General features: G+C 44.6%; 1 protein-coding gene across 1 annotated transcript in view; it reads right to left on the reverse strand.

The window, feature by feature from the left end:
• LOC140191058 (voltage-dependent P/Q-type calcium channel subunit alpha-1A-like) overlaps positions 1–14,574 on the reverse strand; it is a 597,550-nt gene that overhangs the window by 297,444 nt on the left and 285,532 nt on the right. The window contains exon 5 of the mRNA XM_072248133.1: positions 2,846–2,937. Within this exon, the coding sequence (XP_072104234.1) occupies positions 2,846–2,937 (92 nt within the window). The remainder of the gene's footprint in view (positions 1–2,845; positions 2,938–14,574) is intronic.

Here is a 14,574-nt window from a genome sequence, read left to right on the forward strand (position 1 = left end):
CTTCTTAGATAGGAATCTGTCCTGGACACATTTAACAAACTCTGCCCCGTCTGAACCATTGGAACGAATCAGGTGCCAATCGATGTTAGGGAATTGAGGATAGAAAGAGTGCAGTGGATAGAGGGTAACAGCTGGACGTCATTTATTTGGATTTCCAGAAAGCATTTGATAAGGTGCCACATAAAAGACTTATCCATAAGATAAGGATGCACAGAGTTGGGGGTGATATATTAGCATGGATAGAGAATTGGTTATCCAATAGAAAGCAGAGAGTTGGGATACATGGGTGTTTCTCTAGTGGGCAATCAGTGGTGAGCAGTGTGCCGTAGGGGTCGGGGCTGGGCACACATCTGTTCATGATATACATTAACGATCTGGAAGAGGGGACTGAGTGTAGTGTATCTAAGTTTGCTGATGACACTAAATTGAGAGGAAAAGCCAATTGTGTAGAGGATATGGAGAGTCTGCAGAGAGATATAGATAGGTTAAGTGAGTGAACAAGAGTCTGGCAGATGGAGTACAATGTTGGTAAATGCGAGGTCATCCACTTTGGAAGGAAAAATGGAAGATCAGATTATTATTTAAATGGTAAAAGATTGCAGCATGTTGCTGTGCGGAAGGACTTGGGAGTGCTTGTGCATGAATCACAGAAGGTTGGTTTGCAGGTGCAGCAGGCTATGAAGAAGGCAAATGGAATGTTGGCCTTCATTGCTAGAGGGATTGAATTTAAGAACAGGGAGGTTATGCTGCAACTGTATAGTGTACTGGTGAGGCTGCACCTGGAGTACCGCATGCAGTTCTGGTCTCCTTACTTGAGGAAGGATGAGCTGGTGCAGATGAGGTTCACCAGGTTGATTCCAGAGATGAGGGGGTTAGACTATGAGGAGAGATTGAGTCGCCTGGAACTGTACTCACTGGAATTCAGAAGGATGAGAGGAGATCTTATAGAAGCATATAAAATTATGAAAGGGATAGATAAGATAGAGGCAGGAAAGTTGTTTCCACTGGTAGGTGAGACCAGAACTAGGACACATAGCCTCAAGATTCGGAGGAAGAGTTTTAGGATGGAGATGAGGAGCAACTGTTTTTCCCAAAGAGTGGTGAATTTGGAATTCTCTGCCCAATGAAGTAGTGGAGGCTACTTCAGTAAATATATTTAAGACAAGGTTGGATAGATTTTTGCATGGTAGAGGAATTAAGGGATATAGGGAAAAGGCAGGTATGTGGAGATGAGTCCATGCTCAGATCAGCCATGATCTTTTTGAATGGTGGAGCAGGCTCAACGGGCCAGATGGCCGACTCCTGCTCTTATTTCTTATGTTCTTTATGTTCCACATAGCCCAGAAATTTTCTTTCATCCATGTGCCTGTTAGAGTCTCTTAAGTGTTTTTAATGTATCTGCTTCTAACATCACCCCTGGCAGAACATCCCACACACCCACTACTCTCTGTGTAAGAAAACCTCCCTCCGACATTTTCCTTGTACTTTCCTGCACTCATCTTAAAAGTATGTCTTCTAGTCTTAGCCATTGCTGCCCTGGGAAAAGACAATGGCTGTCCACTCCATGTCTCTGATTATTTTAAATGCCTCTATCAAGTTTCTTTTCATCCTCCTCCTTTGTTCCAAAGAGAAAAGCCCAGGTTTGCTCAGCCTTTCCTCATAAGACGTGCTCTCTAATCTAGGCAGGATCCTGGTAAATCTTCACTGCATCCTGTCTAAAGTTCCTACATCCTTCATATAAAGAGTTAACTAGAACTGAACACAACTTTTGGAATTCTCTACCCTTGAGAGTTTTAGAGGCGGAACCACTGAACAATGATTGGCAGGTATTCTATCGGAGAATCAAGGGTTCATAGGGAAAGGCTGGATAAGTGGTGTTCTTATGTTAATCTCACTGGATGGTGGAACAGGCTTGGGGATGGATAACTTCATCCCGCTGTTTTATTCTGAAGGCAGCTTAACCTGCATTTATGCAGCAGGATATCACTTCCCAATTCATCTGACTTTTCACCTGCCCAGACTGGCGTCTCTGCTTCTCGTTGCCTTAGTAAATCAGCCAGCATAATCAAAGACCCCAGACATTCTCTCCTGTTCTCCCTCTCTCATCAGGCAGGAGATACAAACGCCTGAAAGAATGTACCACCAGGCTCCAGGGCAGTTTCTACCCACTGTCATCGCCATCATCATAATGTGTCGTGTCATTTGCCGTGGGTAAGCATGATCTCATGTCCATGATTGTTCTTGGCAAAGTTTTCTACTGAAGTAGCTTGCCATTGCCTTCTTCTGGGCAGTGTCTTTACAAGACGGGTGAGGCCAGCCATTATCAATACTCTTCAGAGATTGTCTGCCTGGTGTCAGTGGTTGCATAGCCAGGACTTGTGATATGCACCAGCTGTTCATATGACCATTTACCACCTGCTTCCAAGGCTTCACGTGACCCTGATCGGGGGGGGAGGAGGGTTGAGCTGATGCTACACCTTGTCCAAGAGTGACCTGCAGGGTAGTAGAGGGAAAGAGAGCCTTATTCCTTCTTTAAAGGAGACATAGCTCCACCCCGCCACCCACTGTAATAAGACTATTAAATGGCTCCCTAGTATGATAAGTTGGACTCTTAACCTCACAACCTAGCTCGTTTTGATCTTGCACTTTATTGTCCACTGATGCTGTACATTCCTTACACTCTATAGCAGTTACACTTTATTCTGTATATTTTATTTATTTAGGGATACAGGGTATTACAGGTCATTCCAGCTCAACGAGCCTCACTGTCCAGTGAGTGCATCTGATGGACAGCCTACTGATTGACACTTCTCAGTCAGGGGTTGGAACGAAACGTGAGACTTACTTGGAATTCCAGACACCAACTTCAATGGTCGGAGAACTCTCACCGCGCGCAGGGTTCGAAGGTCAAATTCTGCCCCTGTCGTAGCAACGATACTGTGGAGGTGCAAGGGGGAGAAAAAAAGGCATTTTATATCTGCACCGACAACACCAAACACATCACCATCGATTCAAGACTGATTCTTCCCTGTACAATGTATGTAGGACAATGCAGAAACACAGCCACACAGTTGAACCATTCCTTTTTCTTGCCCATTTTAGAACTAATAATCACCATGCAAGCAACAATTTCACACAGTTGGCTTATTGGACCAGCAAATGAGGATGCTGGTCTAGAACTCAGAGACCAGGCATCACATCCAACAGTGACAGCTGGGGAAAAGGAGGCAATTAAATAATCTGGCATAGAAATGTAGCCTCAGTAATGGTGACCATGAATGTACAGAATAATCATAAAATCCTATCTGGTTCAATAATTCACTGTAAAGAAAACATCTGCCATCTTTATCCCAGGCGGTCTATATATGAAGGCAGCATGAGCCCTCCGAGATGATTCAGCCACCCTTAGCGCAGGGGCAATTAAAGATTCCACACTCAGTGGCCACTTTATTTGGTATACCCGTACACCTGCTCGTTAACACAAATATCTAATCAACCAGTCATGCGGTAGCAACTCAATGCATAAAAGCATGTTGACATGGTCAAGAGGTTCAGTTGTTGTTCAGACCAAACATTAGAATGGGGAAGAAATGTGATCGAGATGACCTTGACCGTGGAATGATTGATTGTTGGTGACAGATGGGGTGGTTTGAGTATTTCAGAAGCTGCTGATCTCCGAGGATTTTCATGCACAACGGTTTCTATAGTTTACAGAAATGGCGTAAGAAACAAAAACAAAGATGCAGTGAGCGGCAGTTCTCATTAACGCTTTGTTAATGAGAGGTCAGAGGAGAATGACCAGACTCGTTCAAGCTGACAGGAAGGTGACAGTAACTCAAATAACCACACGTTATAACGGTGCTGTGCAGAAGAGCATCTCTGAATGCACGACACATCAAACCTTACAGTGGATGGGCTACAGCAGCAGATCACAAATGTATACTCACTGACCACTTTATTAGGTACAAGAGGTACCCACACACACGCACGTTCCAACAATATCCTTGAATTCAAGTCAAGGTTGGGAGCTGAAAAATTTTGTTTTGGTTCAACCCATAATGTTTGTGTTAACTGTAAATTGCCAAGTGACACCTGCGATAGGCAGCAGGCAACACAACGTTAACTAGGGGTGCAACATGAAATATTCCTAATCCCAGAGCTCAGTCCTTCACTTCAGTTGGATCAGAGTACAGAACTGATTTTTTTTCTTGTACCTTAACCTACTTACTTATAATTGTTATATAATCACCCAAATATGTGTAAATATTCTGTGAATTTTCAGTAATCCTACTGCAGCTGATTCTGTATTTTTCGAGAAGTTTCTCTATGGCATGTGTTGCACCATTGAACCTGATTGTTTTATACAGACTATTCCTTATTACTGGAATGTTTGTATTCTCTCTCGTCTGAGTTAATTTTTAGCATAAGACAACCACGCCATTTTTTTGTTCCTTGTTCTTTTTCTGTCTTTGTTCATACTCTTTCCTTGTAACCCCAATAAACAGCCATAACCACCAAGTTTTATGACCAATTCTTGACTTCCAAATAAGTTCTGAATCTCAATATTTGTTTCTTATTTTTATTTAGAGATACAGCATGGAGTAGTGCTTTCTAGCCCATCAAGCTGCACTACCCTGCAACCCTGACACCCCGGTTTAACCCTGGCCTAATCACGGGACTGTTTACAATGACCAACTGGTATGTCTTTGAACCGTGGGAGGAAACCAAAGCACCCGGGGAGAACCCATGCATTCCACAGTATAGAGACTCCTTAGAGATGACGCCGGAATTGAACTCTGAACTCCAAATGTTGGCATTCATTTTGAGAGGGCTTGATTACAAAAGCAAGGACATTTAGGTTTTATAAAGCATTGGTCAGACTACACTTGGAGTATTGTGAGCAAATTTGGGCCCCTTATCAAAGGGAAGATGTGCTGGCAATGGAGTGGGTCCAGAGGAGATTCATGAGAATGATTCCAGAAATGAAGGGGTTAAAGTATGAAGCGTGTTTGATGGCTTTCAGCCTGCACTCGATGGAGTTCAGAAGAATGAGGAGGCGACTGTTGTATATTTCAATAATATTTGAGTAATCTTGTATATGAATCGTTTGATTAAACATTCTGGTGCATTTAAATAATTAATTATGGGTTATATGTAAAAGTACTTTAATTGCATGTGTCATCGTGCTACCACATTACATCCTGTGTGCCTTGCTTAAAGTAAAGACAAATTTAACCCCACATTCCCGGACTCATGTGTCTTTCCTTAATATTTTGAAGTTATAAACCATAACAGGGTCATCATTGAAACCTAATGTTCAAGATCACAAGTTGTGATCACAGCTCGGGGCACCATAAAACCCCACCTCCCAACAACTGACTCTGTCTACACTTCCTGTTACCTCCAGAAAGCAGCCAATACAACCAAAGACTTCTCTCACCTGGGTCATCTTCTCCGTTCCCTCCACCCACATCAGGTGCAAATGCTCAGAAACACGCGCCACCAGGCACAAGGACAGCTTCTATCCTGCTGTTATAAGACCACGAACAGGCCTTTTGGGCAACAGGGATGGACTGTTGACCTCACAATCTACCTCTGTCATGGCCCTTACACCCTACTGTCTACTCGTATTGTACCTTCTCTATAACGGTAGCTCCACTTTCTCTATTCTGCTATTGCTCTTCCATTTGTACTACCTCAACGTACTTCGGTTTTGAAATGATTTGTTGGGATGGCTTGCAAAACAAAGGTTTTCACTGGACCGGTGACAATAATAAAACAATTACCAATTATTGGGAGGTCACTTTCTGGTCTCGGGCCAGTGAAGGAATATTTCCAGGTGTGTAAATGGGAGGAGAAGCTACACGTGGCTGTGTCCACCTGTGACCATTGCCCTTGTACCTGAAGGCACACAGGACACACTGATCGTTGGAGGAAGAGCACAGTAGTGGTCACTATTGCCTGAGAAGTCGTCAGCCACCTTAGACATGAAACCACTCTACTGGGGTGAACCCAGTGAGATGGATTGGCTGGTTGAGTGGTCCCACAACAACAACCTTCAATGTCCAAGGAATTGACAGTTCCCTTCAGGGAGAGGAAGTCGGGAGAACACACACCAGACCTCAGTGAGGGGTGTTACGTATCCCATAACTGGGTTGCCAAACCAGCAGAAATGGACCACTTAGTTGGAGTCTGGATTACTGGAACTAAGAAAGTTTTATTAAAGAAATAAGTAAGACAGTACTCTAATCGTAAGGATATAAACACAACAGATTAGCAATGATAAAACACACATTACACAGAACTAGGGTAATAGGAATCAACCAAGCTCTATCACAGCCTAGGGGTAAAATGATCAGTCTCAAGTGACGCAGAGTTCAGTTCAGCTGAGTACAGTTCGCAGTAATCGCTGTTGTGCCATTGGAGAGAGAGAGAGAGAATACAAATTCTGATTCACACAGACCTTTGTTCTTCGCAGTTAGCTTTCGGGCGAACCCCTTTATGTCTTCTGTGGTCACCGATGTGACCCCTCCATTCCGGATACAACCGTTCTTCCGCAGTGAACCCAGCACCCAGGCAAGGGCAGACACACACACCAGGTTCCCGCCGATCGTACCTTTTCAACCCTGTGCGTCTATGGTCGGTTCCCATGACCAGACCTCCAAACTCTCACCAACTTGTGGGGGCACACCGCTTTTCCAGGGTCTCATTATCTCGTGAACTCGTGGTGTGTGTCTTGCCTTAGCGAACCTGTTCTTTTTATCCCCCTGCTGGGGTATCGTCTGTCCATCAAACTTCAAACAGTTCAGGTTCAAAGCAATCGGTCTGTCAATACTCGGACTGGTGTCTCTTTCCGTTATCTCCTTCTCCTCTCTCATTAACATTTTTGAATGCTTCTCCATTGTCTCACTTATCTCTCTCATCAGTATCAATCTTCTGATAACTTGGTTTTTCGTCACAGGGGTAAGCAGTGGAAAAGGCAAGCAGCTTCAAGTTCCTGGGCATCAATATCTACAGTTTGTAGATTAGATTAGATTATGAGGACACGCAGTCCTCTTTTATTGTCATTTAGTAATGCATGCATTAAGAAACGATAGAGGATCTATCCTGGGCCCAATATGTAAATGTAATCATGAAGAGGCACGCAAGTGGCTCTACTCCATTAGAAGTCTGAGGAAATTTGGTATGTCACCAAAGACTCTAGCATATTTCTATAGATGTGAGGTGTAGAGCACTCAAACTAATCGAATTGCTGACTGGTAAGGAGGCTCCAACGTATATGATCAAAGTAGATTGCAGATGTTTGTAGACTCAGCCAGTTCCATCACAGACACAAGCCTCCCAACCATCGAGGACATCTTCAAAAAGTAGTTCCTCAAGAAGGTGACATCCACCATTACAGAACATCACTATCTGGGTCATTCTCATTTGTACCATTGGGGTACAAATCTACAGGAGCCTGAAGATGTACACTCAAAGTTTTAGGAACAGCTTCACCCCTTCTGCCATCAGATTTCTGAATGGTCCATGAACACGACCTCTTTTGCACTATTTACTTATTTCTCTGTCTGTCTGTCTATCGGTTTATCTTATTTATTTGCTGTCACTTATACTAATGTTTGCATCCTGCACGGTACTGCTGCCACAAAGCAACACATTTCACGACATACGTCCGGGATAATAGACTTGATTCTGATCCCAAGTAATCCACAGGGTGCAAGAAACCCAGCAGCAGAACTCTGGGCAGTGCCCACAGATCGGTGTAACATCCGCAGTCCTGATGCCCACCACCGGGACTGCAGGACCACAGGTACGGTGCTTGGCGCGTGTGCCAGAGAATCACTGGGATGGCACCACAGCCGCTTCTACCCATTGATATGCATGACCGGACTGAGCACACGTGACAGCCAGCGTATCACAGTCCCACGCTAAGGATTCAGTATCAGTGGAAATATTGGCAAGCATTGGCTTGTTTGCAGAGCAAGGCAGGTTTCAGTTCAATCTGAATTGTATTAATCTGTCGGATCAATGATCGTCTTTCGTCGTGATTTATTTCAACGTACTGTTGGTTCCCATGTGATTATTGATGAAAACCTTTTGCATCATCTTCTACCATTTACAAAACTCAATTAAGATGGACAGTGGATTATTTTTCCTCATTCTTTCTCAGTCTCCCTTCATTGCCTGAAATCTCCCCTGTTTAGACACAGTTGCACAACTTACTATTTTTCACCTTACGTGGATCCTACAAAGAATGAGAGCAGCATTTTTCAGATTAGCTTTAGTTGTCAAAAACAGGCACCCGTTAAGTCTCGTGAGACCATGGATTTGCGCCTTGGAAGGTTTCCAGAGCGCAGGCCTGTGCAAGGTTGTATGGAAGACCGGCAGTTGCCCATGCTGCAAGTCTCCCCTCTCCACGCCACCGATGTTGTCCAAGGGAAGGTCACTTGACACCAGTGTCGTCACAGAGCAATGTGTGGTTAAGTGCCTTGCTCAAGGACACAACATGCTGCCTCAGCTGAGGCTCAAACTAGACACGCGTCAAGTTGTCAAACGTATGCTAAAACATACAATGAAATGCTTTGTTTGCGTCAATGACCAACACAGTCTAAGATGTGCTGTCAGACAGCCCGCAAGTGACATCATGCTTCAGGAGCACAACATGTATGTCAACATTTTGGAATGTGGGAGGAAATCAGAGCACCAGGAGGAAGTCCACACAGTCACAGGGCGAACGTACAAACACATTGCGGACAGCGGCAGGAATTGAAACCCAGCTGGTCCAACCATCTAAGCCCAACCCTGGAGAGACAGACAGACTGTTGGAGGGTGGGAACTATTGATGGTTTAAGCATCAGGGTTTCTTTAACACACAAAAATGTGGAGGATCTCAGCAGGTCAGGCAGCATCAATGGAAATGAGAAAAAGCTGATGCTTTAGGTCAAAGGGTCTTGACCCAATATGTTGATATTTTTGTTCCTCTCCGTAGATGCTGCCTGACCTGTTGAGTTCCCATGGTCCACTTTCCTCTTCTATCATATTCCTCCTTCAGGCCTTTACCTCTTCCACCGATCACCTCCCAGCTTCAACTCCCCTCCCCCATGCATCCACTTCACCCTCACCTGACAATTTGTACTCCTTCCCTTCCCCCACCTTCTTATTCTGGCTTCTTCCCCTTATTTCCAGTCCTAATGAAGGGTCTCAGCCTGAAACGCCACTTTATTCATTTCCACTGATGCTGCCTGGCCTGCTGAGTTCCTCCATCATTTTGTGTGTGTTGCTCCAGATACCCAGCATCTGCAGGATCTCTTGTGTTGACTCAGGTTATGAGTTAAAGGCCAGGAAGTGGGGTAGTCTTTGTGGATGACTGACTCCTCTGCCTTAAGGCCTTTCAGCACTCTGGGCTGCATGACACTGAACGGCAGAACATGCCTGACTACCGCTTTGACTCGATTACCAAGTCCACCATAACCCTCACTACAACAACTGCACACAGCTCACCTCTGTCTTCTCAAAGTCGAGTGAGGCATCTCCCCTCAGCCTCTCTAATTTTACAGAAAACATCTCCAGCTTTAGCAATTTCATAATTCTGTTAACGCCCTGGGAGCATATTACTTAGTTTGGTTAGTTAGCTAGTTTCATTAGTCTATATGGATCTGGGTGCAATGAAATTCCTTGTTCGCATAAAGTTTACAGAGTATGCAGTGTACATGGTAACACCCTGACCATTCCCTTTTTCCCCTTCTGCCTTCTGGGACGAGATACAAGCCTGGGAATTCAAATTTAGCAGTTTCTTTCACTGCTATCACCCTCCCCTTCTGGCCCAATGAGACTGCCCTGCCCAATTACACCCATGTGACCAATTGTCCTAGCAACCCATACGCCTTTGGAATGTGGGAGGAAACCAGAGCGCCCAGAGGACACCCATGGGGAGGAAGTACAAACTCCTTACGGGCAGTGGCGGGAAATGAACCTGCGTTGCTGATGCTGTAGTAGCGTTAAGTGAACTGCTACACTACCATGTCCGGCCACTTTCACGTGCTCTTCCTGAAGGTGCTGCCACATTCTGTGACCCTTAAATTCTACCTTCCTCGGTTACACTGTATTGCCTCTTTAGCGTGTATTTTTGCACTAGCATTACAATCTCTGCACTGTTCTGCTGTTCCGTGTTTGTTACGGGTTTTATTATTACCGTGTTTACCACTCTCCCCATGGTATGGGGGGGAGGGTGGTAGAGCTACTGCTCGGGATTGAAGTAAACTGCAGAGAGTTGTAAAATTACTCAGCTCCATCTTAGGCCCTAGCCTCTGTAGTATCCAGGACAACCTCAAGGAGTGGAGCCTCAAAAGGGCAGTGTCCATCCTTAAGGAACCCCATCAGCCAGGAGAAGCCTCTTCTCATTGTTACCATCAGGGAGCCTGAAAGCACACACTAACAGCCTTCTCCCCTCTGCCATCAATTTGTGAATGGACTTGAACCCATGAACACTACCTCACTACATGTTTCATTTCTATTTTTGCACTATTTATTTAATTTAACTATTTTATATTCACAGTTTTTATCATTATGTATTGCACTGTACTGCTGTCGCATCACAACAAATTTCACGACATATGCCGGTGATATCAAACATGATTGTGATTCTCTCAGCTTCATGCAAACAAGGAACTTGACTGCATCCTGGTGTATGTGATAATGAATTAAACCACCTCAACTAACGAACGAACGAACATCCACATTCACCTCCTCTGCCCTCACTGTGAGTTACACACACTCACACATACACACACACACTCACACACACAGGCACACAGACACACACACATACACACACACACACAGGCACACAGACACACACACACACACACACACACAGAGGCACACAGACACACACACACACACACACACACAGAGGCACACAGACACACACACACACATACACACATGGAGGCACACACACACACAGGCACAGACACACGCGCACGCACACACACACACACACAGGCACACATGCAGACACACACACACACTCACACACAGACACACACACACACACACATACACACACGGAGGCACACACACACACAGGCACAGACACACGCGCACGCGCACACACACACACACACACACACAGGCACACATGCAGACACACACACACACTCACACACAGACACACACACACACACACACAGGCACACATGCAGACACACACACACACTCACACACAGACACACACACACACACAGAGGCACGCACACACACAGGCACACAGACACAGACACACACACCCCCTCCACCCCCGGCCTTCCTCCTTCTCCAGCTGTAGCCCTTCCTCTCAGGCTCTGAGGACAGAGCTGGATAGCTTCACGCTCTGTACACTCAGCAGCTTTGCATTCAGTGATGTTTTTCATGCATTTTCATCAGATCAGGTGATTCTGCTGCAGCCCAGCTTCTTGACTAAATAGCAAAACCAGCAGAAAAATAGTGCCGCCCTTACAAAACTAAAATATCCAGAGCTGTCTAGGAGAGAGCAAGAAAAAAATAATTTTTTTCTATGCAGAAGCTCCTCTCTTCTGTTAAATAACATGTATTTAGTCATACAGTGAGGAGATGGAGCATTTCCGCCCATTTATCTCTGTTTCAGTCTGCTCATTCCTGCATGCTCCAGTCCTTCAACCCCTCAGGGTTTCCATCCATCAAGCCCGCACCTCTCTCTCACAATCCAGGAATCTTTCTCTACAGATGGAGATTGTTTGGCCCATTGTGCCCACGCATGCTCTTTGACTGGGCCTTCCAAACAGGCAGATTATTCAGAGTTCACATTCAGCTAACCCAGGCTCCATTGTCTGTGTTAACTTGTCTGGGCTCAAAGTTCAAAGTCCAAAATACATTTACTATCAAAGTTGCCGTATACTACTCTGAGATTCATTTTCTTGCAGGCATAGGATAGAATCGGTGAAAAACTACACGTAAAGACTAAAAAATCAATCAAGGCACAATGTGCAATTGTCTCCTTAATCTTGCATTGTCCTCCTTATCCTGAAACTACAACCCCGTCCCACTGTCCAGGCAAGGCCCCTCTTGGTGCTTCCATCAGGCAGGAGGTACAGGAGCCTGACATGAAGACCCTCGGCTTCAACCACTAAGGTTCAACCACAGCTTCTTCTCCACTGACCTGAGAAACCCTAATGCTATCTCTTTGTCATTGTCCACTTGCACTAATGTCATTATATTTACTGTAAGCTATGTATAACTTACTTTAATTTGAATTAATGTTAACTTATGCTTGTAACGTACTGCAGCCCTAAATGTAGAGTCCTCAAACAGAATCTGGTCTGAAAGAATAAGACCCACTGTGGATTTACCTGGACTATTACTGGAGAGAGTGAAAAATACATTTTCTTGGAAGTCAAGTCGTCTTTAACACACAGGACGCTTCACACCGTTGATGTACTGATGGATTTTGGGGTCCAAGTCCAAAGCTTCATGAAAGTGGTGCACAAGTCGATCAGGTGGTAAAGAAGGTGTTAACCGTTATTAACTGAGATATTCAGTTCAAGAGTCAGGAAGTTATGTTGCAGCTTTACAAAACTCTAGTCTGGAATATTGCATTCAATTCTGGTTGCCCTGTTTCATTATAAGAAGAACATATGGGGAGGGGACAGAAGAGATTGACCTGGTTGTTACCTGGAATTGAGTGCGTACTCTGTAAGAAGAGGTCAGACAGACTGAGGTTCTTTTCTCTGCAGTTAGAAGTTCATTTTCATGGTATTTATACCCTGTGTATGTGGGCCCATGACAATAAACTTGAATTTGAAGTCTTTCTGAGTTTTACCTCCACACAATCCCTGATGAACTTCTGCATAAACAAATCTTCAGATCTTCCCCTACTTCAGAGCCTCCTTTTTACTTACAAAGAGAAACCAGAACTCACTGTACATGGCAAGGATCTTTAAAGCAAATTAGCGAATGAATTCAAAACAAAATCAATTGTGTGGGCACCATGTCAGCCAGTGTTTAATGCTGCCCAATACTGCCACGGAATTGCAAGGTTGTGGGTTAAAGTCACGGTCCGGAAATTTAAACACAAAACGACCTCCAGGCTGATTATCCTATCCGGCCCAGAGGGAATGATGCATTAATAGAAATGCTGTTTATTGTGTGAAGTATTAGGCCTAATCTTATTTTATCCTCTGAGGAGAATGGAATAGAATTGGTATTGGTTTATCATTGACACAAGTATCGTTCCTCTTTGGAGATGAGCTAGCTAGTTCTCTTTATAATGTCTTGGGCTATCTCAAGTCCCTCAAGTCCAATGGTGTAATTGGTGGGATCTTGCTGTGTGCAAATCTGCTGTCACATTCCCTAAATCACCCTAGCGACAACACTTCAGAAGTTGTCAATGGTTATAAATCCCTCTGTGAAAGGGACCACAAGAAATGCAAGGAGATTGGGTCTCCCTCTGAACTACACCAGACTTTCAACCTAAATTTTTGACAGGGAATTGAACCCACAATGAACTCAGAAACAACGGTGAGACCCACACATCCATACCTGACAGAACTGCAAAAGAAAACCCACAACCAGAGTAAGACCCGGCAATCCGAATCATTTCAACCAGGAGTTGAAGAATGCCTAGAAAAGAATCTGCAACACACGAGGGGTGATTGATAAGTTCGTGGCCTACGGTAGGAGGAGTCAATTTTAGAAAACCTAGCACATTTATTTTTCTTGCATTTACACACTTAGTCCAGCGGTCGTGGAGCATACGGATCCCTTCTTTGTAGAAGTCAGTGCCTTGGACCTCCAAAAGTGGTCCACAGTAGGGTGATTGATAAGTTCGTGGCCTAAAGTAGAACGTGTTGAGGAGAAACTTCAAACTTTCTGCATTTTCACTCAAAGAGTTGAACTGCACGTGCATGTAACGAGAGCTGTATAACTCATCTCCCTCTACCTTAGGCCACAAACTTATGAATCACCCCTGCTGTGGACCACCTGGAGGTCCAAGACGCTCTCGTTACGTGCCCGTGCAGTTCAACTCTTTGAGTGATTATGCAGAAAGTTTGAAGTTAATAACTCATCTCCTTCTACCTTAGGCCATGAACTTATCAATCACCCCTTGTACTAGACTGATTCACAAGACAGAAACAGACCCCTGCATCTGATCCATGCCTCAGTTTATGCCCTACGCAATTCTTTTCCCATCCTTCTAATCTATTCCACCAATATTTCCATCCATTCCTTTATCCCTCAACTTTATCTGCAATCCCTCCTGAACCAATGCTTTTGGAAGGGAGGGAGTTCATTTTCCTACCAATCTCTGACCAACGAGCTTCCTCCCAACAGCACGGGAACATGCCCTTTGGCCTAATTTTGCTACAATGACTGAGTTGCCTACCTGAGCAAGTCCCATTTCTTAGTGTTTGATCTCTATCCCTCTAAACCTTTCACATTCAGATACCTGTCCAAATGTTATAATGGTACATGCCTCTACGGCTTCCAATGGACGTTCGGTCAAGCTGGTGCCAGCGTGCAATGCTCCCTCGGCTGCCATCTTCCAGATAGTCCACAAAA

This window comes from Mobula birostris, chromosome 32 (assembly GCF_030028105.1).
Source record: "Mobula birostris isolate sMobBir1 chromosome 32, sMobBir1.hap1, whole genome shotgun sequence".
NCBI classification, from domain to species: Eukaryota; Metazoa; Chordata; class Chondrichthyes; order Myliobatiformes; family Myliobatidae; genus Mobula; species Mobula birostris.